The sequence below is a fragment of the Zeus faber genome (genome assembly GCF_960531495.2).
Source record: "Zeus faber genome assembly, chromosome: 17".
Lineage (NCBI taxonomy): Eukaryota > Metazoa > Chordata > Actinopteri > Zeiformes > Zeidae > Zeus > Zeus faber.
Genome location: NC_137204.1, coordinates 15121915 through 15148568, shown reverse-complemented (window position 1 = coordinate 15148568; position 26654 = coordinate 15121915). Strand labels below are relative to the sequence as shown.

At 42.7% G+C, this 26654-nt stretch overlaps 2 protein-coding genes across 2 annotated transcripts in view; both read left to right on the top strand.

The window, feature by feature from the left end:
• Positions 1 to 2686: 2686 nt before the first annotated feature.
• Positions 2687 to 7216, top strand: exosc2 (exosome component 2). The gene is made up of 9 exons (XM_080018399.1): positions 2687 to 2820; positions 2959 to 3060; positions 3729 to 3774; positions 3958 to 4047; positions 4168 to 4233; positions 4360 to 4428; positions 4857 to 5033; positions 5281 to 5409; positions 6607 to 7216. The coding sequence occupies exons 1-9, from the start codon at positions 2693 to 2695 to the stop codon at positions 6685 to 6687; spliced, it is 888 nt and encodes a 295-aa protein (XP_079874525.1). The 5' UTR covers positions 2687 to 2692; the 3' UTR covers positions 6688 to 7216.
• A 2427-nt stretch (positions 7217 to 9643) lies between these two features.
• Positions 9644 to 26654, top strand: part of abl1 (c-abl oncogene 1, non-receptor tyrosine kinase) — a 34716-nt gene continuing 17705 nt past the window's right edge. Inside the window, exon 1 of the mRNA XM_080017384.1 lies at positions 9644 to 9794. Within this exon, the coding sequence (XP_079873510.1) occupies positions 9668 to 9794 (127 nt within the window). The 5' untranslated portion in view covers positions 9644 to 9667. The remainder of the gene's footprint in view (positions 9795 to 26654) is intronic.

Here is a 26654-nt window from a genome sequence, read left to right as displayed (position 1 = left end):
TCGCCGGGGGCCGCGGGCGGCACCACACACTGCACTTTACGCTTCAGCTGGGGACAGATCTCGTGGAGTATATTGGTTCTGAGAAAAGACTTTTTTTTTTTAAAAGATCGGTTGCCTTAATTGTATTTAGATGGATTTCCCTTCAGCTGCAGTTTCTTTGCATTCCAAATTGAACAGCTGGTTAATGCAAGTCCGGAATATATTTTTTAGAGAAATAAAATCCTCGGAGTGGTCTATTAATTCAAATATATATACTGTACATATTCTTTATCCCATAATTGATACTTTTTTTTTTTTTTAAGATTTCATAAGAAACAGCCATTCCGTGTCCTCCGCTATGTGCTGTTGGCATTTTTCGGTGGCGGGGTCCGCCTTCCCCCGCGCTGGGGCACGTACAAGAAGGGAAAGGCGCAGTCGTGGTTATTTTGATAAAGCAGCGACGCTTGTCGTGGTCAGTAAATTATCAAGATGGATGGATGTTCATAACAAAAAAAAAAAATCAAAATATCCCCACCACCAGTGACCAAAAAACCCAACGCAGACGATCTGATGGATTACCACTTTAATGTTTTTGTCGTGCGTCTGTGTCTGTGTGTCGACCAGTGTCATATATTCATAATAAAAGGCATATCAATTATGAGACGACAGCTATTTTTGCATTTAATATCACGTTTATTTTTTTCATCACATCACAAACTCAGGAGAAATTGTACATTAAGGAAATGAAGTTATTTGTACAGCGGAACAGACAAGTGTCCACCAGTGCATTGTTTCCAGTTGAATCATCCCACTATGTAATGTCGAGTAGAAAAAAAAAAAGAAAATTGTCACTTTATCCTTGTACAGGCTGCGAACCGCGTTGTGTAATTTTTATTGTGTAAACTATATTGTGCTATACACGTGAATGTAAATACATTGGCGCTTTCCTATATTCTAAATAAATCATGATCTAAAGAAAATATTTTGTATCGATGGGTTCTGGGTGAAGTGGTCTCCAAAAACTGCCAGATATTAAAAAAAAAAAATTGGCAACAAGAAAGGGAACGCATTTTATAACAAATACGAGAATGCTGCAATCCATAATCCACAGGTAAGAAGATTCCACAGATAGTGCGAAACATTTTTTTTTTTTTCAGTTGAACATTTATAAATGATCTATCTATAAATCTGAACAAAATGAAGGCTTGCTGGTGTCACTATTATGTTCCAGCACCATAACACAATTCGTGGTGGGAAAATGCAGAAAAAAAAGGTATTTGGAGCCTATTTAAAAACGTCTGGTGCTCCCTTGAATTGTTCAGAAAATAGGAGGGAAAATGTTAATTTGTTACATGACATTCGTTACGCTTATGTCGGCATATAACAATTTAAGGAAACATATGAGAAGACATAGAATGCGTGTACGTATATATATATATATATATATATATATATATATATATATATATATATAGAGAGAGAGAGAGAGAGAGAGAGAGAGAGAGAGAGAGAATGCATATTATATATATATATAATGCATATTATATATATAGAATGCATATACACACACACATACACACATACACACACACATATGCCTATATTCAAATCTTTGATAGGATCATTTTCCGTCTTAACATTTTAAACATTTAAACTTATGCCAATATACTGCCATGGATTCACGTTGTATTCAAAGAGTTGCAATGTTCATTTGCAATGAGTAAAGAAAATCTTAAAAAGTACAAAAAAACTGGTTAAATGAATTAAGTGATTGATATAATATGTATAAGGAGCCTGATATAGGATTTTAATATTCCAATCAAAATGCGAAGTTTATGAATTACTCCAATCCTAGCTTTATTATAACTCGTGTATTGAATTACGGGTGTTTCTTACACAATCACCGAATTGTCTCCGAATACCGACAATAATGCGTTAAAGTATAAAATATCCAGTGTATAATCATGGGTCTATTTAGACATGAAATCAAATGCTTTTCCACTTCGACATAGTGTGTTTATTATATTTAATGGACAATCAACTTAATTATCCATATTATTATTGCTTGCAAACAATTAAAGCTGTCTGAGGCGCTTTTGTGCCGCAGTGCTAAGTCCTGCTTTTCTGAAGTCAGACACTAGATGTCCCCAGACACTCAGGGATGAAAGTCACCTAGGCCAAGAAAACATGCCTCTAAAATACTGTCGTTCTCTCCCAGTTTAGGCTATTAATATTAAACAAACAAACAAAAACATTTTTTACACATCCACAGCTCGCATATATAAATATATATTTATTTATTTTTTCGGAATTCAGTTTCAAGTGCACATGCTGCGTTCCACTGTTATCCCAACTCGGAAAAACACGACCGTCCGCTTGGAAAAAGAGCAAAAGCACGGACATTTCAATTGGAATTCCAGGACGAAGTTTCGGGCCACATCACCCGGGCAAGGTTTGCCACGATAACAGACCCGCGTCGGATGCCTGTAGACTCCCCAAGTTGTCAAAAACAAAACAAAGTCAGTTCGTTTTCCTAGAACAGAAGCAACGGAGCGTTTTTTTTTTGGTTTTTTTTTTGTGTCCGCTCAGAATACAAACGCAGCACGCGGAAGTCTGGCCGCCCGGTGACGTCACTTTCAAGCGCCAACACCAACGCCGCCCTGTGTCGACGTCCAACTGGAGCGCCTCGGACCGCTGGACCCCGCGCTCCGGCATGGCGGTCGACATGAGACTGCCGACGTTTCGAAGTTTTACGGCGTCCTCAGCCCTCCTCGAAAGGAAAAGCCGCAAGGATCTCGTTGTTCCCGGCGATGTGATCACGTCCGACACGGGTTTTATGAGGTCAGCGGCGGAAGTGTTTTACGAATTGAATTTAGCGGCTGATTGTTGTTACGCTAACGTCGAAGAGTGGCTGCCAAACAATAACACGAAATTCATACGCGCGAACATTGATCAAAATGACATAACATTCCTCTCCAGGGGCCATGGAACCTACATGGACGACGAGAAGCTGACAGCCTCAGTAGCCGGAGAGGTGGAACGAGTGGACAAGCTGATCTGTGTCAGACCTCTCAAGACCAGGCGAGTGAATAAACAGAAGAGACTTGTGCTTATCATTAGATGTTTGCCCTTTCTAAAAAACGACACAACAGAACATTCAAATAAACTCTTTATTTGGCCAAGTACAGATCTATATGCAATGAGTTTGTCATGGTAATAGTTGGTGTATTGTAGCGCAGACCGACAAATACCTTAAAAAAAAAAAACACTAATACAGTAGTACACAGTAACAGTAGTACACGATATGGAAAAATGTGCTATATGTACCAGATTAAGATCAATATATTACAAAAAGGCTATGACAGGGGCTAACTGGCAGCAAGGATCCAATCATTTACTGGGTATAAATATAGTCATTACTATAATTCAATATTAATGTACAGGATGAATAATATGTATTCATCCGTTTGAGTAATTTCCCCCTGGGATTATTAAAGTATTTCTGATTCTGATTCTGATGTATACAATAGGCATGGCTTATAACGCATGGGTTAAATGGAACTTGTTACAGTGTTACAAACTACAATATATTGCAGTGTATTGCACATTTATAGCGCAGGCTGTAGTGTGTGTGGGTGTGTGTGTGTGTTTCTTGGGGTATAGTTCTTGTTGTTAGGTAGTCACAATATTCAACAAATGTCTTGTAAATATGGTATTTCTTAATACATCTTCCTGCTTTTGGAATGCAGATTTAATGGAGAGGTTGGAGACGTGGTGGTTGGCCGCATCACTGAGGTAGGAAAGCAGTTTTGTCCTGTAGTCCTTCTGATCTTTCTCACCTTACAACCTGGCACATATCTACAAAGGGACACAGTGACGTATTTAGGATGAGGCAGCTTCTACCGTTAATACGTTTGCATTTGAATCTTTATGAATATCTATTTGTATCATGAGCCTGTGTCCTTACGATATGTGAAGGTGCAACAGAAGCGGTGGAAGGTGGAGACAAATTCCCGACTGGACTCTGTCCTACAGTTGTCCTCTGTCAATCTGCCTGGTGGAGAGCTGGTGAGTCGCTTTCCTGACTCTTTGGGAATACAATTCATGAGATGCAGTATTGAGAACTTGTGGGACCTGATGGAAGCTAATAGGAACTTTGAATTGGATCCCTGTTTTCCCTGGTTTCAGAGGAGAAGATCGGCAGAGGACGAGCTGACCATGCGAGAGTACCTCCAGGAGGGAGATCTCATCAGCGTAACTTCCCATTTATAAGCCGCACTTTACAATTTACACCGCTCAATAACGCGTCAGTTGACGTCTCCCTATTCTTATTTCTGATACATAACATCTGCACTTTTTTTTTTTCTGTTTGTCTTTTAGGCAGAGGTTCAGTCCGTCTTTTCAGATGGAGCGCTGCTGCTTCACACCCGAAGTTTAAAGTATGGCAAAGTGAGTCCTTTGCTGGTGAAATGTGTACAGTAGTGATGGGACGTTGTAATTAGTTTTGCAGTAATAAATAATCAATGTCATTGGGCAATCCCTTTTTACTGCTTAAGCATAAGCACAGGGAAAGAAATGTATAGAATATGAAAAAATTAAGCTTTTTACCTGCTTAGGTACCAAGCACGCAAGTCTGTCATACTGTAGATGGCTGATGATTTCCAGTACATACTCGCTTATTTGACATCCGAACCACTTCTCTTAAAACCAAGATGGTCAGTTCAGCAGCTTTCTCTGTTAATTATGTGTCATTAAATAAACTTATCTTACTCCTAAAACACCAAAACCATAACTTGTCACCGCTTTAAAACTACCATTACCTTTATGGCATTTATCCATACACACATCCAGACTCCAACTTCTCTTGTCATCATCAGTTGGGTCAAGGAGTGCTCGTCCAACTTTCTCCGTCCTTGATTAAAAGACAGAAGACCCATTTCCACAACCTCCCCTGTGGGGCGTCCCTCATCCTGGGCAACAATGGCTTTGTGTGGTTGTACCCCACTCCGAGTCAGCAGGATGAAGAGGCGGGGGGCTTCTACACCAGCCTAGAGGTGGGAGATGGACCTAAGTCAATGCATTTTTTTTTTTTTTTTAATGCATCAGATAATAACAGAACTATATAAGTCATAGTATAGCAATTCTGATATTAATGTCATTTAGTGAAAACAGTATGCTGTCATCTAATCCAATCCAATGTATTTTTTATTTTATTTCAGAACCTATTTTTATTTACTTTGTTTTTATTTTTAACAGTTTCTCAGTGTTCATGTGTGATATTTGCTCTCTCCACCCTTCCAGCCCGTCTCCTTGTCAGACCGGGAGGTGATCTCGCGCTTGAGAAACTGTCTGCTCGCCTTGTCTGCACATAAGATCCTCTTATACGACACCAGTGTTCTCTATTGCTATGAGTCCTCGCTTCCACACCAGGTAAATAATTACCAAATTAAAATGTCATTATTCAAGGAGAATGTTACAGACCAATCTAGTACAAATACCAATACATAATAACTATTTTGATAAGAATTATGATAGTTTTATCAGATAGGCCCATAAAAAAATACAAACTGAATGATAGCAGCTCATTACATTTTCTGCAATGTTGAGATTGCTGTATTTCTGAACACTATACAGAAAAAATTACGGTATATTACATATTGTTATTTGGATTTTGCACATTGGCAAACATTTGGGGAAAATCTGGCTCAGTTCCATTATTTATTTTAATTTTTTCACAATAATTATGTGCAATTTATAAAAATGATCACCTACTGCTACCCAATCTCTGAACCTGGCCCGCCAGCCCCTTTAAATTCCCTTTATTTCACTCCGCAATTGTGGAATGGCTCCCTTGGAAAACTATTAAGCTGTGGTGTCACCAGGTGACACTGCTAGGCAAGCTATTGGGCTACTTAGGACAACTGATGAGTCATAAAGTCATCTGAAAAAGTGAATCATAATATATTCTGCATTTCATGGAACTTAGACCTTGGAAATTTCCATTCTCAAACTCAGAAACAACCAATGCAATAGACATTCAGGATGGAATTCCATGTTGGAAACCAGCAGTAAAACAAGAGTTCTCAGAGATAAACAGGCCTGCAATTGATGGCAAACAAGTAGTTAGTTAGTTACCCTCAACTGTATGTGAAACAGGTTGAACTAAAGTTAAGACCAACAGCTCTATTTGAGTAACACAGCATTTTCAAAGCTACCAGGAGAATTCAAAAGCTTGTCTCACGGGAGTGAGGACTTCATTTTTGCCAATCAAATGGACTGGGACAAAATATAATGGAACGAAGTACCAAACTGAAACTATTGATTTTCACCAAAAGTTTAGCCAGCTATACAACGGTAGCGTAACCAGAAACCTGCTGAGTAGTGAAAGGGAAGACCTGGGAATCAAGTTCAACTGGAGCCATTGCAAATATCTTTGGTGTAAAACAACTTCATGTCGATTAATGCTGGCTGGCCTTGTATGAAATTTTAATAAACAAAGCGAAATGTTGTGCCTCAAAAGATAAAGGAACAATTAAATAAAAAATATTTATTGATAATGAAAGGATGGTAATTGATGGCAGATTGCTGCCTTTGATGGGAAAATCACTGTTTATATTGTCTTCATAGGTCAAGGACATCTTGAAACCAGAAGTGATGGAGGAAATAGTGATGATGACACAGCACAAACTGATGGAGCAGGAGGCCTAGAGAGAACGCCGCCCTGTGTCAGTGTCACGCAAGAAATGGGCATCTTGCATTCCAAATGAGGAAATAAGTTAACCACGATAAAATCGGTGAAAGAAAAAAATCTCAAGTTATGGTTCGGTGTAGTTTTTTTTTTTTCCCAGGCAGGAAAGCTGGTTAATATTTTTCATACCACAGAGTGAAGAGCTTCTATTAACAACACAGAATCTCACACAAGTTCACAACAGTAATAACATAATACAACAGTCGAATAATACTACTGTAGTAATATAGTACAAGAAGAAGCTTGACATATGTACATGTCAGTGATTTAGAATTCACAATCACATATGTAAATTCACATTCACACATGTGCTCAACAATCATCCTATCAACTACAGCCTCTGGAGATATGCTTAATGTTGTATTGCTTAATACTGTGGGATCAAAAGTGACCAGAGCAGCAGTTCCTCGGCTTTTGGTGACTATTTTGAGAGGACTGGATCGAAGACTGTCATATATCCTTTGTTTGTACTCAATAAATCCTTTTTCATTAATTGTATACAGTCTTGTTTTATTAAACAATGCAATGTGACCGATTTTAATTTCTTTTGTTAACTTACATTATACCTTTTGACGTCTCGTCAGTCTTCCTTTGCATTGATTAAAGTGGTAATCCATGACATTGTCTCTCTTGGGTGGACTGTCCCATAATTCCATTTGAAAAGTTATTTTTAAGCGTCGGGGTATACTTTATTCTTCCCTCCAAGACGCTACTTTCTTTCTGGAAGGTACACCCTTTCCCCCCGATCATTTTATTATTTTTTTTTTTGTTTCCCGGTCACACGGGGCGGCGGGGGATGTCTCTTTCGTCCGCGGGCGCCGCTCTTATTTTATCTGACCTTTTTGTGAGTGTTGGTCCACGTCGACGGGCTACGGACCGCCGGCAGCTACGCCGCTTCGTCGCGTTCACCCCGGCTGCCCCGCACCCTTCGCGTTCCCGCCGGGAAAGGCGGACCCCGCCACCAGCAGCGGGGACAGCATATACAGTAGCAGAGCACGCGCGTAACTCAGCCACACGGGGGTGGCCGTGCCTTCCAAAGTTATAAACCATGAGGCGAGGCGCTTCTCAGCGAAGTGTCCTACGGATTCCCACTTTAAAGGAGGGCGGGTACTGGTGGAGCGGTGTGATATTTGGAGACTGCCGCGTCTTCTGCGGCCGTGTTCACACTGGGCTCGGGGATCCGGCACGGGGGCACCAGCCCACGCACGTTATGTGACGTCACGTAGCGCCGCCCACATACTTTCACCGAACCACCTTGCGTGTGGAAACATGGCGGCCCTAGCGACAACTATCCGGCGAAGTTTGTTTCGCGTATTTTCGCGTGAGAGCGAGCGTTAAACCGCAACCCTCCCGAGGCCGCGGTTAAAAAAAAAAAAAAATTCGGGGATTCGTACGCGCGGGCGAGACACTGCAGAAGCGGCCTGACAGCGGCGCCCAGCTGCCCGAACTCCCCTCCACCCCCCACTCCCACCACCCCCCGAGTCTACGCCGGGAGTGGAGCGCCTGGGTCCGGCTTGCACCGCGCCGACACTCCGCCGGACGCAACGAGAGGACGCGGAAGTTTGGAAAGTTGTCGGGAATAGCGAACGGATGGGTGGACGAAGGCAGCGATTTTCCTCGGGGCTGTCGGCCACTTTCTGTCCGCGGCGTTGAAAGTCGGTTGCTTCCAACTTGGTCGCCGGCGCCTTGTGGGTAAAGCTATCCGGAGCCGAGTGGTGAGTGTCCGGGTGCGTTTGCAGGGTCGCCCCGCTGCTCACCACCAGCTAGTTTAGCCCCCACTGCTAGGCACTGCGTTAGATAGAAAGACACACACGGTGTCACAGCTGCACACGCCAGAACCAACCAACAATCGCAGTAAAGTCACACGCGTAGGATAAAGTCTTCTTTTTTTTTTTTACTGTTTAACAACTAAATGTGGGATCGACTGTATATTATTCCGAGCCAGGTTTCCATATGATGTTGTTGTTGTTGTTGTTGTTTTCATTATTTTTAAATGCAGTGCTGATTACTTCCCCAACAGTGTCTGTTCGCTGTGAGTAAATTTGAGGTGGAAACGTACAATTTGGTACTGACTGGGTGCTACATCATTCAGGGGGGTCTGTTATAATAGCCATCCTTATGTTTTCGAAATCACATGCTTTACTCTTAAAGTAAAAGGGGAAAAAAAAACAACAACAACAATATCAACAGGCGACTTGTCAGTCAGAATAAGACCTCTTCATATTTGAGTACAGAGCCTCAAAGTCCATGGCTTATGCTGTCCAGTGTTGTCACTAGTTTGACAGTTTTATCTGCGCCGCTTTTGGGACTAGAAAGAAAAACGGAGGGTGTTCAAGCGCCATGTGACAAATGTGTATAATAAATAATGTTAAAAGCCATTGGAAGGACAAGGAGCCGCAGGTAGTCTAGAACCCAGCTGCGGCGTTCAAGTCCGTGCGCTCCCTCATCAGGTATTCTGTGTCCTTGACGCCTACAACCTCCTTGATTCCCCGCGACCGTAGTTAACTATTGCCAAAGTGCGCGTGTCCAGTCCCCCAAAAGCTATGCCCGTGCAGCGCGGACGTTGGAGTCTCCGGGACATTCATTCCTGCCTCTCCCAGGAGCTCGGATGCATTTTCCCTGTTTGAAAACAGCACCATCGCTCCTGAGGACGTCGCCGCCGAATCTGGACTGGTTTTTCTCCCAGATTCCGAAGCAAATGTATTTCTTTTCGACCTCTAAGTCACTCGGGTGCTAGTTATTAATGACTGGTAAAAAGAAACGTGCCGGAGCAACGAAGACCCGCAGTGCCCTGTTGCCCGAACCCCAGGAGAAGTCAGACCAGGCAGGGGGAAGGGGCGCCCACCTTCTTCCCAAACTCTTCCCACCCGGTGTCTGATCGTCCGACGGTCAGCAGGTCCGGCTCGGAGCGTCCCGGCTGCGGCCTGGCCTCCTGCCCTTATGGGGCAGCAGCCGGGGAAGTTTGTCGGGGACCAGAGGAGACCCAGTCTGCCGGCCTTCATCAAGGGTGGGAAGAGGGAGTCGTCGCGCCATGGGGCCCATCACTGCAACGTTTTCGCCGTGCACGGTAGGAGCAAATTTGACCTGCGCCCACGTCTCCGATCCCCTAAGTTGTGCTTTTCGATTGCCACTGTTCAAACCTGTCTTTGCTTCATAGTGTGTGCATGCCATGCGCTTTCATGGCACTGTATATTCATAACACACTCACAGCATGTTCTCTCACAATGGTTTTTGCAGTTGTGATGATCTGCGTTTGTCTTTTCTAACCAATATTGAACCATGTAGAATATAGGTTAAGTAAGGGTACAAAGTGCTTATGGCCGTAGCAAGCCAGTAGCATAGGTCTTCAATAGACTTAAAGGTTAAGTATAAATACTTATTCCTATAGTAGTCTTGGTTTGTCCTGACGTGGTTTGGTGACTTGGCTGACTTTGGGAACGTAAACGTGTGATTTAACACGTTTATCTTCTTTGGCTGTGGAAACCTGGGAAGTTTAACAAAAGACGATGAGACTGGATGGACAAAACCTATCGATATCGAAGCAAATATGATTTCATAAGCAAAGGCTATTGACCACCGACGACCAGAGAAGTAATCCGGTTGTTTGGCGTGATTGCTAAAATAACTTGATTCCCTTGTTTTACTTTTGTGCTGTTTGTTTATCGACCCCCTCATAACATTAGCAGATTGCATCCTCATGACAGCGAGTGGATGGTTGGGGAATTTTCTACTCACTCTCTTCTTTTGCACAATTCTAAGAGGCACAGTACTGGGAAGTTCCCAAAAAAAAAAAAAAAAAAAAAAAGAGTTGGCTGTCTTCTGGTAAATGGATTTTGGGGAAGGGGTCATCGATGTGTTTGTTGTGCCCCCACTAACCCAGATGCGGTAAGCAGGATGAGCTAAAAGAGGGGATATGAGTCACCAAGCAGGAGGAGGACACTGTCCGCACATGCCGAAGCATATTTGCTGTTGCTCTTCCTGGTGAGCCCCATCCTAGTTAACCGAGGCTCACCGGCGGCGTGCCGATTCCAACCCGGCAGGTTCAGACTCCGCATAGAGCCGCCTGGGAGAGAGACGGAGGCCGCGTTGGGCAAGCAAAGACCTGTCGCGCCTCTCATCATGCCACCTTCCTATATTGAACAGTTGGGCCGTATTCTCTCCTTGGTTAGTTAGACGGCACGTTAGATCGGAGTGGAACAGTTCATCTCAGATCCCGCAACTCATGAACCGTCTGCTATAGCATGTTTATTATATGTGCTCGGATTACGAGCGCTGTGTAGGTAAAAGCTCCCGCTCTGTCTGCATATTTGGAGCGGATCTCCCCAAAACAGCCATCGAAGCAGTTGTTTATAGCCATCCTGTTATCTGTCTGTCTGTCTGTCTGTCTATTTCTGTGTTGAACCTTTGGCTGTTGCAAAAGCTATGTCAGTTCTAATGAAATTATCCTCTCCAAAGGGATGAAAATATTTTGTTGATTCCAAAAATCTAGCTCTGACATATTTGACTGCTTCGTCTGTGAGCTCACAGCCATTCTTCTGCGGTGTTTTGATTCAAATGATGTGGTGATGTGGAAACCCATGTCTTTTTGGTATGTTATTCCGTAAAGATAGCAGTAGTCATTGCTCGGGGTGGGTGGTACACGTGTTTCAGTATGAATACCAATATTAGCGTGCACACCGTCTATCATGGCTTTTGCTCTACTGTAAATATGTTTGGAAGCCATAGTATGGTGGTAAAAAAAACATCAAAATGATAGCAATGATGTGAGTTTTGAGTTGTACATCCAACTTCATGTTTCGGTTCACTTGCAGCCAGCCCTTACCCCTTGCTTATCACACACACAACTCTTAACATCCTCTGCTCTGATGCACGCAACATAATTTATCTTGAATGGTTTAGTTCGATAATAGGTTACCAGGGCCTGAGGCGGCTGTATACAACATCATTTCCTTATTAATAGATACATGTTGAATTACTTCCAGGCCACCATTAAATCTGGAATTGTTCCTTAATGAGAAAAAATAGATATTGAGTATCCAAGATATTTACACCTTCCATTAACATGCAATCTGCATCGAGATATATTGTCTTGTTGGGGAAAGCAAAATGCAAACGCACACACACAACACATATTGTGATCTCAGTGTAATCCGATCAGCCAAACCAATGGGGGTTATGGACTATGTGATATTGTGGTATTGCCACACTGGTTCCTCACAAAAAAACAGAGGTGATCCCATCACAATGGTAGAATTTTGACACATGGAAGTAAAAAAAATACAGGTTCTTCCAATTGTTATGCATTACCCAGATAGAATACACAGACTGTAAAGGTGGCTTTGGTTGCTGTGCAATGTACATCGAAATAATAAAGGGTTATTTGTTAAGTGCTTTGAACTGTCACTCGTGTTAAATATTGAATTGAGTATATGTGTTCAATCAAAACATTATGAAATTATTTTTGTTAAAAGGCTGCCAAATTAAGGCCAGAATTCACAAATCTTCTGGATTGGCTGTAGTGTAATTGGGACAAGTACAGCACATAAGGTTTAACCACAGTTTCTGAGAGTCCATGGGGAAATACTGGACAGGATATGCTTTACGCAAAAGGATTGTTGTTCGGCACGTTGTGTTAATACAGTTTACAATGAACAATACGATGCACACTGCGCTGGAAAGATTCCATATGCCGGCTTTGTTCAACTTTTTCATTAAGCGGGACACGAGACATTTTATTTGATTTGTCTTAAATATGATTTGGTTTTATTGGATATGATCTGGCTACCAAATTAAATGTAGTCAAATTAAGTATAAGTTATAAAAAAATATTTTTTTGTAACCAAGTCTTAAATGTGAATCTGGGACTGATGTGCCAGCATTGCACCTCCTCTCCATAATGGATGGACGTGCGCTAAGAAGGCTTTAGGTTTTTGATTGCAGGTCAGGACAGCAAAGTGATTCTGTCCCTACGTCCCTAAACACCCCCTCAGCCCTACGTATTCTTATTTCGGATTGGCACTCATTTTTTTTTTTTCAGTGGAAGTATCAGCGACGCACAACTGGTGGGGAAGAGCAGAGGGTGGAGAGGAGGCAAATACCATCAGGTTATTTAAAATTCCTGCTGATGTGAGCGTCAGCCTCCATTGGCTGGCTGTTACCGTGTTCGCTGGACGGACAGCCGCTCGTCCTCGCTCAGCCCGGCTCGCTTTTGGAATGCCCCTGCTCACGCTGACGCTTCGCACGAACGTGCACGGTCTCACATCCGTGCAAAAGGGGTGGTGCTTAGTGGTCAATTTGAGATGCAGGGCATGACAGGTATTTGAAACAGATTTTTTTTTTTTTTTTTTTTTGTCTCAAAAGACATCAGTGGTGATGCACTGGAAGCCCCTCGAAATTTCTTAAATGTACGTCCCCCGTCGCTCGACATACGGGACCTGCGCCGGGCGTGGGTGGGGGGACCTTATTAGGAGACCGTATGTAATACACACTTTTAAAAAAACTTGGCATCACAGCTACTCTTCCTTCCGACTGTGTATGTGTCATGGTGTGAACGAGGCAGGGTGTTCCTGTGTGTCATGTCCAGTAGCCTTGTGTGTTGTTGACCAGATCCAGGAAATGGAAGTGCTGTGTAAATGTATTTAACAAACGAGTAATGCCCCCGCCCCCACTTGCTTTCCTGCTGTCCCCTGGAAATGTCCGTCAGACAAAATGGTAAAACGGTGGAAATCTTTATTTGAATTGAGCAACCACATTGTCATACTTCTTCGTGGTCATTATTGATCACTATCGGCACTTCTGATGTCGTGAAAGTGTTTGGAAATGGTACGTCGTCCAGAATTAAGGTCATCACATCCAAAAAAATAGTAGAAAAATGCTTTGTATTTTATATAGGAACCCAGTCGGTCTTGAATGGGAACCATTACTACTAATATTACATCTGAATGAAACAGAACCTTTGATGGAAATAGACAGCTTGTATGCATTTTGGTGTGGTATATTCAGTCATTATCAAAGGACCATACTGCCATGAAATAGAGTTTTACTTGTAAGCACACACATTTTACATTACCCTGGGCCAAGACCATTTTCCTAATGATGGCTTACTTTTTTACATTTTTAATGTACAAGATGGTGAGAATCCTACCTTTAAATGGTCCAGTCAAGCTGACAATTATGGTAATACATATTTGTTGACAGTTACTTCATTTGACCATATTTTGTATTGGTTCATTCCATGTCATGTTACTCTTAAGAACTCCCCCACAGCAGAGATAAATAAAACCTTTGGGTTGGTCTTGAAGACGCTCAACCGATCTTGTCTTGTGTTGCATGGCCACAGATCCATCACCGTGCCTTGATAAGCACACGCACAACATTTTTGCCAACCAGCTAATTGATTGCAGGGGAATGTGTGGATGTCTGCTGAATAAATATGGTGACTCGGTGGCACAAACAGAAAGTGAGAAATCACGCAAAAGTTTTTCCGATTTTATTTGGTGTGTGCGGTTTGGATCGTATTTTCCTTTTGGAGCATAAGGCCAATAAATAACCCTTTCAAATGTGCTGTTGAAACAGAACAAGCATGGGAGGGGTAGAGTGAAGAGAAGACGGATAACAAATGAATTATTTGTTGTTTTATTTAATTTATTTTTGGAAATATTGTGATGCCGTGAATATTGTGATATGGCGGTGCTTTTTCAGGCCGCTTCCATAGATGAGGAAGTTGAATGAGTAGTGGGAACCGTGTGAAGCATTTCTCTTGATCGCCCCACTGCTGCATTCCACAACCACGTACGGCGGTGTTGTTTTCAGCTGATCTACCCGGGGGCTGTTTCACTAGCCGTGGCCACGAAGAGGCGGCCCTAATCCAAGGTAGCGTTGCTTATACGGCCACCACGTCACCATCTGAGTTCAAACGGTTTGAGGGAAGCGGATCGGAGCTAACCGCGTGAAGCGCCGCGCGGGGGAAGGGGAAGTGGAAGTTATGCGTGCCATCGTTAGTTCAAATTAGGATGAGTAAGAGGAAATCAAAGTGTTGTTTTAAATGATGGAAAGTTACCTTCATCCGTTTGTGCTGAAACGATGTGGACACAAGATATGGACATTGATATGGACACAAGAAAACACAAGAACACACGTCATGAAAAAGTGTACCCTGTGTTTCTTTTACATGCAATTACTTTGTATTTATATTTGATGTTCTTTAGATTCTAAAGAGCTTAACATAACCCTGCTTAATGGTATCTTTTAGAAATGTATTATTCTTTATTAATGTATTGAGAAAAGTAAGAAACTTCCACATGACAAAGCTTTAGTGTCCCACTTTTTTTGCCACTATATTCCTATTGTATGCTATATAGTGAATACAATTATATACCCATTTGGGATAAAATCGCCACCTTGCACACTCCCAGGTCAGGGCCTTCCCTTAAATTGTGCAATGGTGCACATGTCATGATAAATGAATAGCGGAACCAAAATGCAGAACACGAGACCCAGGAGGTTAGGAGTAGCAGTCAGAATGCTTTACCTGCAGATCAGCAGAGGTATTACACACCGCAAGGCGTCAGGTGAAGTGACAAGCGGACAAAAGCAATACAGCAGATAATAGCGATAATAGCATCTTAGACACAGCTGGGTGGTGCAGGAGACAGTGGGGCGTGTTTAACGCTAGAATGCACACGTGCTCCAGCACGCTGGAAGCTGACCAGTCAGGTGTCCAGTGAGTGCTATCACAAGTCCCTGGAAAGTCAATCCCAGATGTGTTTCTAAACACATTATACATGCTAGAAAGCCATTGCTTAAAACATGTGAAAGGACTGTGAAGGGTGTAGAACTGAATTGCGGAGTTGGACCGCTAAACTGTTTTTAGGCGGCCTAAATCAGTTCCTATCAGGCATGGCCCGTTCCCTAACACTATATAAGAGAGGAGCGCATTCGTCAGTGGTTCTCTCGCTGAATGGCGACGAGTTACTACAGCCGGCACTAGTTTGATTCCTAGCTAGGTTCTCCCCGTCCCCAGACACAACCACCCTAGCCCAATGTTATTAAATCAGTGTGATCATTTTCAACCTGTCCTGCACTCTCTGCCACCGGAGAATGAACGTTCTCCACCGGTTCCGTTCTCCCCTCCGGCTCCTCGCGGCGGGGCAAGAGAAACGCTTGTGCCCGATGCTACCGCACGGTCGCGCCGCACACCCGACTGTAAAAGACACGTCTAGGGTCGGAGTGGCATTTTTTAAGAAGGAAAGGAGTACAATTTTATATAAAGACCTGGTACTAGATCGACAGTGGGGTAGTTTACAGAGCGACTTTTAAGGAACATCGAGACCAGCTCCCATTCCCACATGACTCCAATACGGAACATTGCCAGTAGATTTATGTTTTTTCAGTGCAAATGGGAAAGAGGCTTATGTATTGGATTAGTGGTATTTGACACTTGACAGAGGCTGCACCTCTCCCACGGCTGGATATGGTTTCAGCGTCTTCAGCGGACACGCCCCCAGCGTCTCAGAACAGAGGGAACTGCCTTTTTTTTTTTTTTTTTTTTCAATGTGTATGATTTTGAAACCTAATTTACTATACTTGACGATAATTTTTATCATTCAAATTTGGCTGGGTGGTTAATAACACATTTTTCTGCGGTGTGAAAAACTCAGAGCACAGATTTATTGTTGCTTTACAGGGACTTTAAATTCCAACTTAAATTTGTTTATTTGAACCGCAATCACCAGAGCAGTGAAACTACTTCTGCTGCAGGGAAACCTTCACCAAATGTGTGATTTGTTGGAAACAAAAGCAAGGAGTCGTGTGGGTGAGTACCTTAGAGGGAGACGGGGATGCCGGCTGGTAACGTTGCAGTCAGTCACTTCAAACTAAAATAGAATCTGCCATTGCAAAAGAAGACAGAAAAGCTGTTTTAAGTCATCCTACGCAATTGAAGATAGAACTTTAAGTGTGTGTGCCTGTGTGTGTGTCTGTTTCTGCACTTACATTTGGTGCATTTGTTTACTGTCCTAGTCCCTTGTCACCTCGTTGATGAGTAAAGGTCTTTGTGCCTTCTCATTAAGGGTTTGAGCACCTGGAAAGGAATCCACCTTTTCCACGCCAGCTGATGCAGAGCTAGAGTACGTGTGCGTCACAACTAAGGTAGCCTTAGCCTTAGCAGCTGTTTATTTGCCTCTACGCAATAATAATTGGGAAGTTAGTTATCCAGCAAACATTTTTGATGATGTTATCTATTTATTTATTTAATTATTTATTTGATTATTTATTAAATTATTTATTTTTAAATATCTAACCAATACCGATGCTCTTGATTGCTTTCTAATCTATGCTCACTATCTAATCTAATCTATCTAATCTATGCTTACATACAGTAACTTATTCATACACCTCTAAACCTGGGTTTCCACTGAGTCCATGTTCCCATCTTGTGTTTGAAATAGGGATGCTTATGATTCATTGATTAAGATTCAGTGTTGCATCTTGTCAATTGCGTTTATAAATGAAAATAACGATTTTTTGTTGGAAGTGGAGAAACATGGAACTGTGACTTCAGTCGTCCACTAGGGGGGAGGAGTGTGCAAACCGATGTGGTTCCACCTAAAGAACGTTCAGGCAGTCGGAGCAGGGTGTTAAAAGCTAAAGGCTGTGAGAAAGGGGGGGAAAAAAACCCCCACAAATTATCTGCTGCGGAATTAAAAGGATCGTCAAGATGCTAGACTCGCCTCGGAGCATGTTTGTGTTTCTCTACAGGAATGCTTCACCTGAAGCCACATGCCATTCATACGTGTGCTCTGCAGGCTTGGTGGAACAAGCTTTTTGGGAAGCACACATCCACATACATAACAAGTTTGCAATCGTTTTTTTGGTTGTTTTTTTTTTGGAGGAATAATAACGTCAATGTGCAATTTTCACTTTGTAAAAGTAAATCATCTTTAAAAAGTTGTCGACTTTTGCGCTTAATTGACGTTTTGATTCATTTATTGAGCTGTAAGTTCTTATCTATTCACCGAGTTGTTTATACAGTTTCATAAATACAGTACACCTGACAGCCCTTCCCTTGGCTATTCTTGTCTGGTAATTATGCCAGAACTATTGTCAAATTACTCTAAATAACTGATTTATTAATTCACTAAAATATCGCTCAAGATTATTTCGAATACAAATGTGCGTGCCTGGTTTGAACGCCTTCCATTGTACCAGAGGTGACCTGAGTTTTACCGACTCACTATTGCAAAGAGAAAGTGAACAATGGGCAAGACAGCAGTGCAGTGAGGAATGTGACCTCGTGTGCATTCTTCTCTCAAATAACTGGTGCAATCCCCCTTTTCCTCGCTTCTCTTTCCCCCGTCCCTTCCTTCCTTCTCTCACCATTCCTTTTGTTTCCTTTTTCTTTTTGTCTCTCTTTTGTCTATTTCTTTGTCGACATACTTTTTCATCCCGGGTCAACGATGGGCACAACACAACCAATTCTACCAATTTGTCTGTGAACCCCAGATGAGCGCGAGTAGGGTGGGGGCAGTTGGGAAGGGGGAGAGAGGATGACCTGGAGTACCGGAGAGCCTGGGGTTGACAGTTGTTGTCCAAAGGCTCTGATGGGACAAATGGGAGCTCCTGGCTCCGAGCGCGTTGCTGAGCCGTTTGTTGTGGAGAAGCAGTGGACGGGTCAGAGGGGTTGCCTTGGGCTTCTGATCCTGGAGAAGAGGCAGACTGCAGCATGCTAGTGCAGGGGCAGATGGGGCGGTGAAGGGAGTAATGAGAATTATCCGTTATTACTTTTGCCCCTAATCTGTTGCTACAAAGACCATCAGGTTTCAAAGGGTTTTTGCACCCCCAGGACGGATTAACATGATCAATAAAGCACAGTCCTTTTGAAATGCAGGGCGTGGAAAGCCATGAGTTAGTGCCATAGTAGGAGTTTGCTGAACTTGCCCACTGACTGATAAGTTAATCTTTAGTTGGGTAAGTCTGTCAAGCAATTTAGTACAGCCCTGCTTTTCAGCTCCTACTGCTCTCTCCAAGCACCATCCTGACATTAACAATGATTTTTATTAATGCTTGCGTGATCAGACAATATCCAGGGGATTTTGTCATTGACCCCACTGGCCATTGTGCCTGGGAAACAACACAACAACAGGTTCCTGTTCGATGTTTGCGCTGTACGCCAAGAACCTAGTTGGCTTTTTTGTTTGTACGGCACCATGTTTTTTTTTTTTTGTTTTTTTCTTTTCTTCAGAAAACCGCTGAAACAGCAACAATGCATGAAACCTCATGCCAAGTTCGCCAATTTACCCATATGTGTCGTGGCTCATTAAGTTGTTGCAGTTGAGGGAAGGCTAACCTCTCTGCATGATCAGAATTCAGTCAGCTGTGTCAACAGTCCTAAGGCATGACAAGACCGGAGAGTGAATTGGAATTGGAATTGGATAAACAATATTAAAATCATCCTATAAAAGAACTCGCAGATCATATAATTTTCCTATTTGAGTTGTAAAATAAACTACATTTTTTGATTTTGATTTATTTTCTTCAAAAGCCAATGCAATGGTTACTGTAAATGAACAAGCAAAAAAAAAAGAAATGCAGAAAAACAAAATAAAAGGCCTATGCTCGTCTATGCCAGGCGGCGGACATTGTGTCCTCTAAAAGTATTTAGATATACACAGGACAGTGAAACATGACCTCATACTGCATGATATAAGAATTGTCATGCGCAATGTCAGCAAGAAATGTTGTTTTTGGCCTACCTTTTCTTTTTGTTTCCCCTAGTTGATCTTCCCGTTTTGATTTAATGTTCATGGGCCGTAATGTGATAAATAGTGTCTTATATTCTGACGTTTCTTTGTGACACTTTAAAATGGTTGGCTCTGTTAAATAGCACTATATGCAGACATAACTCTTGAGTACTTGACACAGGCTACAGTTGGATTGATTTAGGAACAGTTTTTATGTATATTCATTCAACTTTTCAGACTCCCGAATGACTTTCATTCCAGTGGGGTTCGGATGAATGAGGTTCTGCGTTCGTATTTTCATTGGAAAGCCTTGACAGAGAACCAAAAACAAAGTTACAATGTTAAGCAAGCTAGCTATTAGGGTAACCCCAGACTCCTTGGATGCGCTCAAAGGAAAGGATTATTAGGGATCCAAGCACAGCCGGTGCTGGGAACCCTCTTGGAATGGCTCGGGTTATTATAATTCTTTTTCTGCACTTTAAGTGTCTTGATCTCAGAAACCGTAAGTGCATCACCTGCCAAACTTGACAGAGAGATTCAACGTCCCAGCCACTGATCAGGCAATAACCACTCCACCACTGAGCTGACAGTGGCGCTTGCCCCATATGTAAAGTCGCTATATTAAGCGACTGCACATTTTGGCGGAAAAACTTCTAAACCTTCTAAATTGGAAACAAAAACAAAAAAAATTCTGTCAGTTATTGGAAAATGCTGTGTCCAACACAAATTTTTGGTCAGTGCAAACATTTTTCTGATCTACCCCAAATTAGAGTCAGTAGTGCTACACACATTTTAGTATTTTTAGAGCTTATTGTGGATAATCTCCGGGTGCGTTGCAATGACATTTCACTGCATATATGTATGAAGGTATGTACATGTCTGTGACAAACAAACCTCTTGAATCTTGAACGTAAAATTGTGTTTTGAGTTGTACCCCTAGGGGGTGCTATCTTTAAACTTGTGTTTTTGAGTGGCCGGGTTTATAACAAAATATCCAGCTATTGCTGAAATCATTTACAAAAATTCCTAATTGGAGTCATATGCCCTCTTTTTCCACACGTTTCCTTTTTTTCTACTTATAATCAAATTGTTAATCTAGTGACTGTTTTTATACTTGTTTTTTTCCCTTTGTGGTTACTCAACAGATTTATTATACAGAGTTGTCCCATACGCTTTCAGTGCTTTTGTAAAATTAAAGCAGATTTATAAGCTTTACATTTTTCTTTCGGAAAGCTCTGCTACAATCAAATTTCTGTTTTATTTGTTATTGTACTCAGAATCCAAACCGCACGGACACAGAGCAGGGGCTGAGGCCAAACACTGAGAGGCGGCTCAGTCGAGCTCTTCCCTCTCCCAGTGCACACATGTACGGACATACACAAAACGCACACGTGCACACAGAGAGGCTAGGAGTCGGGATTGGAATGCAGTGTGAGAGCTCTCTGTCTCTCACACACACACACACACACACACACACACACACACACACACACACACACACACACACACACACACACACACACACACACACAAAGCCCGTTCCCCTCTCCTGGCCCGAGCAGGCAGCCCTCAGACGCAGCTGTTGTTTTTTCTGCAGACAACCTGCTACCTAGAATGCCACTTCTAGCGCAGTAAAAATTCCACCCAGTCGCTGCATTCTCGCTGTAAACTGCTCCTCTTCAAAGAGGCATTGGCCACAGTTTAGGATCATAACAATTTCTTTCCTCTGTCAAAAGAGATGCTTATGTTTTTCCGCTCCTGGCCAAGATGCCTGTTGCCCGTTGCATGTTCTCTTCTTTTTTTCTTTTTTTTTTTTTTTGTGCTTAGTTATATCTTGTGTTTCTGAATATAAATAGGCAAGTCCTGGCTGCCTCCTGTAAGCATACTTTCAGCTCCCAGCCGTCGGCGTGTCCGTTGGCCAGCTATATCATCATCTTTTTCTTTTTTCTTTTGAGCAATCCAGTTGATACACTACTGGTATGCTGTGCTGTCCCTTTGTGTTTTGCTAAGCTGCTCTTCATAGCACTATAAGAGAGGGGGCTGCTATGCTTACTGCATCTGGTTCCACTTAAACACACAGTGGAGCCCAAGCAGCTTAACTCATGCAGCCAGAGAGCCAGAGTCACTCCTGTGGACATATCTGTCTTTTGTCCGTCGTATTTTTACACCTATGGACTGATATATAAAAGGGGTCTTCAACCAGACATGAAGATAATGTCTGTGGCACAGGTTCATAGTCTGTAAGAAGATATAGGATATTAATTGTCCCTCTTAGGCTTGGCTACAGTATGTGTGACCTCCTAAGTTTATGCAGTAGTCATTAAGGCCCAAGGCGTTCTGACTCCGGTGCCTTTTCTTGTTGTTTCTAATGTTGTCCAAGCCGTAAGTTGAATCTAAAGCAATAGCTGCAGCTTTGGTTGTTTAATTGGTCCACATTTAAATCTCTTACAGTCACATGCCCCCTCTTCTTCACTTTTTACTTCACAGGCCAAAATTGAGTGTTATGGTTAACCTAAAGAAAATGACTAAATTATTCACTGCTTCAGACATAGTTAAAGTTAACTCATAATGCTGCCTTGACACTACCATTGCCTGATAGGGTTTTGCATCCTATTTAAGATCTCAGTGGGTGAAAGACTTAAAACGAGCTTGGTGCAGTGCTTCACATTTGGAAAATTCACACGAAGGTATTCAGCAAATGCTTGCCGCTTAAAAAATACTGCATTGGTCTAGTTCTTCTGTAATACCACTTAATGTTGCAGTACGTTTTTGCAGTTGGTACGTTTTGCCCGTGTCTTGGGAAAATCCTCCATATTTGTGGCGCACTCACTAATAGATTGCAAAATGTGTGGGCTTCTCTGGGTGGGCTTCTCAAGTTTAACAAGCTGTGGTAGGAAAGCTAAGCTTGGGATCTGTATACATGATCACAGGGAGAACACTGGAACCAACATAGACGCCTTTGGAGTGCCGGAGAGACCATAGAAATAGGGAGAGGATGGAGGACAAGTAGTAGATGTACCGGTTGATGCTGTGGCCATGCGGTATTAGTAGTACACCAGCTCCTACTGAACTAGCTCAAACTTCTAGTGTGACATGATATGAAAAAGATCAGGTGAAGAGCTGCAGCTCGCATGTTGAAACTCAGGAGACCACGTGGAGCTTTGAAGACTAAGCAGACCAGTCGGTGTAAGTACAGGGTTCTTCCCACGAGGTGAAAAGTTATTGCAGAAGCTTTAGTAGTTGCCAGCCATTCCAAAAAGATCTGCCGAACTCACGGTCAAAAGACTGAGCTTGCCTACACGTGGCAAAATTCACAGTCAACAATGCTGACCAGTGAGCGTTCAGTACCGGATGGTCAAGATATGACCAGCAGTTCGTTGATACTTGATATTGGATGTGTCATTACGTTTTTTTCCCAAATGGCATGTAGCCCAGTGAAGTAAGCTGTCGGGACAGAACCAGGAACGTAAACCTCAAACCTTATCAACACCTTTGAATGAACGTGGAACTAATTAAACGGCGAGTACTTTGTCTCTCTTGTCGGAGCGACTGCACGGTGTTGCGTCTTGCAAATTTCACTAACATAATAATCACAGACATAATCCAGCGCGTTGCACCCAGAGACCAAAACTGTTCAGACTGTTCTTTTAATACTTTGAGAGGGAAATGGACAGTGCTGCTGCAAACAATGCTGCTGCCGCTGCTGCTGCCGCCGCTGCTGCTGCTGGACTAAATGTAAGCATTCCTGCATTGCCTCACAGGCAGCGAACAGGCCAAAAGGCCCTCCCTCATCTCAGCTGTCACTAGTTTCCATGATGCCAGCACTTTAGCTTTCAGGTTGATAGCAAGTCGGAATAAAACGTCCGTTTTTTCAAACAAAACCATATTTCAGCGCTCACGAGAAACATTTGGCCATATTTTCTCACTGTACTAGACAACAATATAGTGTCTTGATGTAATGCTGCTGAAAGATGATAACTGATATGGAATCAGTGCCCGGCTGTACCCCGACATACATATCCTTTTCCACTCTTTGCATGTGTGCATATTTCTGGTGAGTGCATTCCTGTCTGGGCCTCCAGCATTCCAACGTGAATTGAGATTAACACAGGTACGGCTTTATCACCCATTTTTTTTATACCTCCTCCCCTTGTCAGTACCGTCATTTAAGGCCCTCCCCGGCGTTCAACAAAGGTTTCGAAGGGTTTATGTCTCTGGCCCCCGGCTCGTCCTGTCTATATTAAACGCTGGTCTGAATCATTGCTGACAGAAAGGCATGTTATGGCAACAGGTTGCCTCGATCGAGAGCAGGGCTCAGGCAGAAGGGCTAATGTGATTTGAGTACATATATTGGCAGATGCGCAATGCTCGGGAAATGATTTATATCGTAAAAATGTTGAGCAATAATTGTTGACGTTCAACATTTTTTCTGGTTGCGTTTAGCAACATACATGGTTACAAGAAATGTTGCAACAAACGTCTATGACTTGACTTGCACTTGACCGTAAACTAGGCCTCAGACCTGCTGTTGACCGTGCCGACATGGGAATTATGTGGAACCTTAAACCTGTCTCCCCATCCTTCGGCCTGCACGCCTTAGACACTCTGGCTGCATTCTCCAGAGGCCCCTGAGTAAACAATTACACACTCAGACGAATGCGCACACATTACATACACACGTATTACACACACACACACACACACACACACACACACAATAAATACACACACAACATATGCTGAATAGTAAATCAATGGCTTTCTGCAGATGGCAGCAGCTTTCAGAAGCGCACTAGAATGATGAATGATTAAGTGTAGTGTAAAATGCACTCATAGGAACTCAGCTGGGATTCTCCCAATTCATCCCCCTGTAATTAGAACCCCTCTGGTTGGGCCGATCCTAATCAATACCTAGGTCACTTTTGGAAATACTTATTATATTGATAAATAGCAGATGCCACAGACCATCAGCGCATTTGCCTCCAGACAATGGTTCTCAGTTTTGTTGGCTGTCAATTTTGGTTAGAAGGCTTACCAGTGTATGATAATGTTTAGACCTTTCGATGGCATTTTCCTTTCCATGTTTAGTATTTGTGTGTGTGTGTGGATGTGCTTTAGTTGTTTTGACACTTGTAAACTTTGCAGAGGTCAAGGGATCTTACGCTCTTGTTTACCGTCATAATCAAGTCATAATTTCTTCTCGAAGTAAAAACCATTTTGGTGTCTCACTATGCAAACACGCTTAAAAAATGACGTCAATATAAGTCGGCCATTTAACCAAGTAGATGATCGTGTGCAGTCGTGCATTTCTGGTCCATGTGCAGTTTGAGGACAGCTGAGTGTGCATGGGTGTTTTTGAAATGGTCTGAATCAAAGCCTCGAGGGGAGTTGCACATTTGGGAATCCACCTCTTCTGTGCCGGAGAGCGCAAACATTGCAATCACAAAAGCATGAGGGGGTAGGTAAGACGAAGGCCAAAAACTCTCCTGTGTTTACGTCACCTAGCTTGACACACCGAGAGGGGCTGGATTATAAATATGAAGCAAGTGATTCTTCTATGAGCTCACTGCCAAACAATGTGCTTCATGTTTCTCCATCTGCAACCTTTTTTTTTTTTTTTTTCTTCCTTCCCCCTCTTTTCACTTTTATGGCCCCTCCCATTTTCCCTTCATCTCCTCATCTACCTAACACTGTGCGACTGCGGTTAGTTAATGGTCCTTTTTGGGAGTTGAAGGAAGTGTGCATTTCTTCTTTATTGGTGTGTGTGTGTGTGTGTGTGTGTGTGTGTGTGGAAGTGGATGAGAGGAACACACACATTTGCCGTGTCAGCTCCGAAGTGATGATGTAGCCTGCCATCTGACAGAATGCCATGGGTATTAAGCCACTGAAAAATGTTGTGCCAAGTGATTGAATACCAATGAAAACGTCAGCTCAGACGACAAACACGTGTCGCATACATTGATAAAAGAAAGTCAGAATGATGCTGCGGGACGCTTGGTGACAATGGATGGATTCATTCAACAATTGAAAGTTGTATAACTTTGAACGATATTTGTATGAAAATCTCGTAGAAGTCAAGATCAGCATTATTCAAATAAACAACTGTTTTAATTCTCAATGCCAATTTCTTTAAGTTCGGATGAAATTTCAGGGTTTGAATGAGTTCCACTTCAAAATTAAGTTTTTGGTCGGAGAAAACTCTGGCGACTCTTCTATGTTTATCACTGGTCCCGAGTAATTCCTGGTGGGAATTCACTCCAGCCAAAATAGCATTGATGTCTAATTAGAATGCCTTCACGCTATTGAGTACTTTCTTTAAAGTCAATATTTTTCGCCGTCTTGCATATTTTGCGCTCCTTAAAGGTGACAATATTTTTTTTCTTCAGTTGATGGTGTGGTGGGAGTAGTGCGTCGATGTCCGCACATCATTCGAAGCAGACGGATTTAAAAGAATGGCCAGACCCTCTTCCATTTCCGCCGTTTTTGACAACTTCTTAAATTGGCTGCAAAAGTGCAATCTTTGTCAACAAAGGGACGCCATTCCCGGCTTCCAGGGATTGTGTAGGAGCACGCTGAGAAAACACAGAAGGGGAGGGGGGAGAGTTGGAGGGTCCTGTTGCAGTATTTTTCTTTTGGCCAGGGGGGAAACCAAACCACAGTACTCTGTAAAATCACATGGTCCCGAGTGTTGCTCTTTGGATCAATTTAAATAAGCCGGGTCTCACATGTCGCTCTTATTTGAACCAGACTCTAGTAACTGAGCCTTATTTGATTGATGTTTAAGGGCACGGTCGAAAGTGGGAGAGACGGGTTATAATATGGTTTTGCTCCCCCTCTTGTTGGACTCTGCGTGAAGAACCCGTTATTTAACCTGTAAACATTTGGGAGTGAGAGAGACTGATAGACCGTGGCTGGAAAGGGAGGGGGGACGGGGGGGCAGAAAAACAGGGAGAAAGGGGGCAGAGAGGTTCAAATGTTGTGGGCGGGGCTTCTTGTAATGATCCTGTGACTCCGGCCGTAGGTTTAGGGGAAATTCTTCGACTCTCGGTTGAAATCGAGAAAAAAAACAACAACAACAAAAAAAAAACCTCTCCACTCAAGTTGGCTTTTTGAAGCTTTCTCCCCTTCCCTCCGCTCCGCTCCGCTGCCAGATGTTTTGGGCACTGGTGTGGTTTAGTTCTTACTCT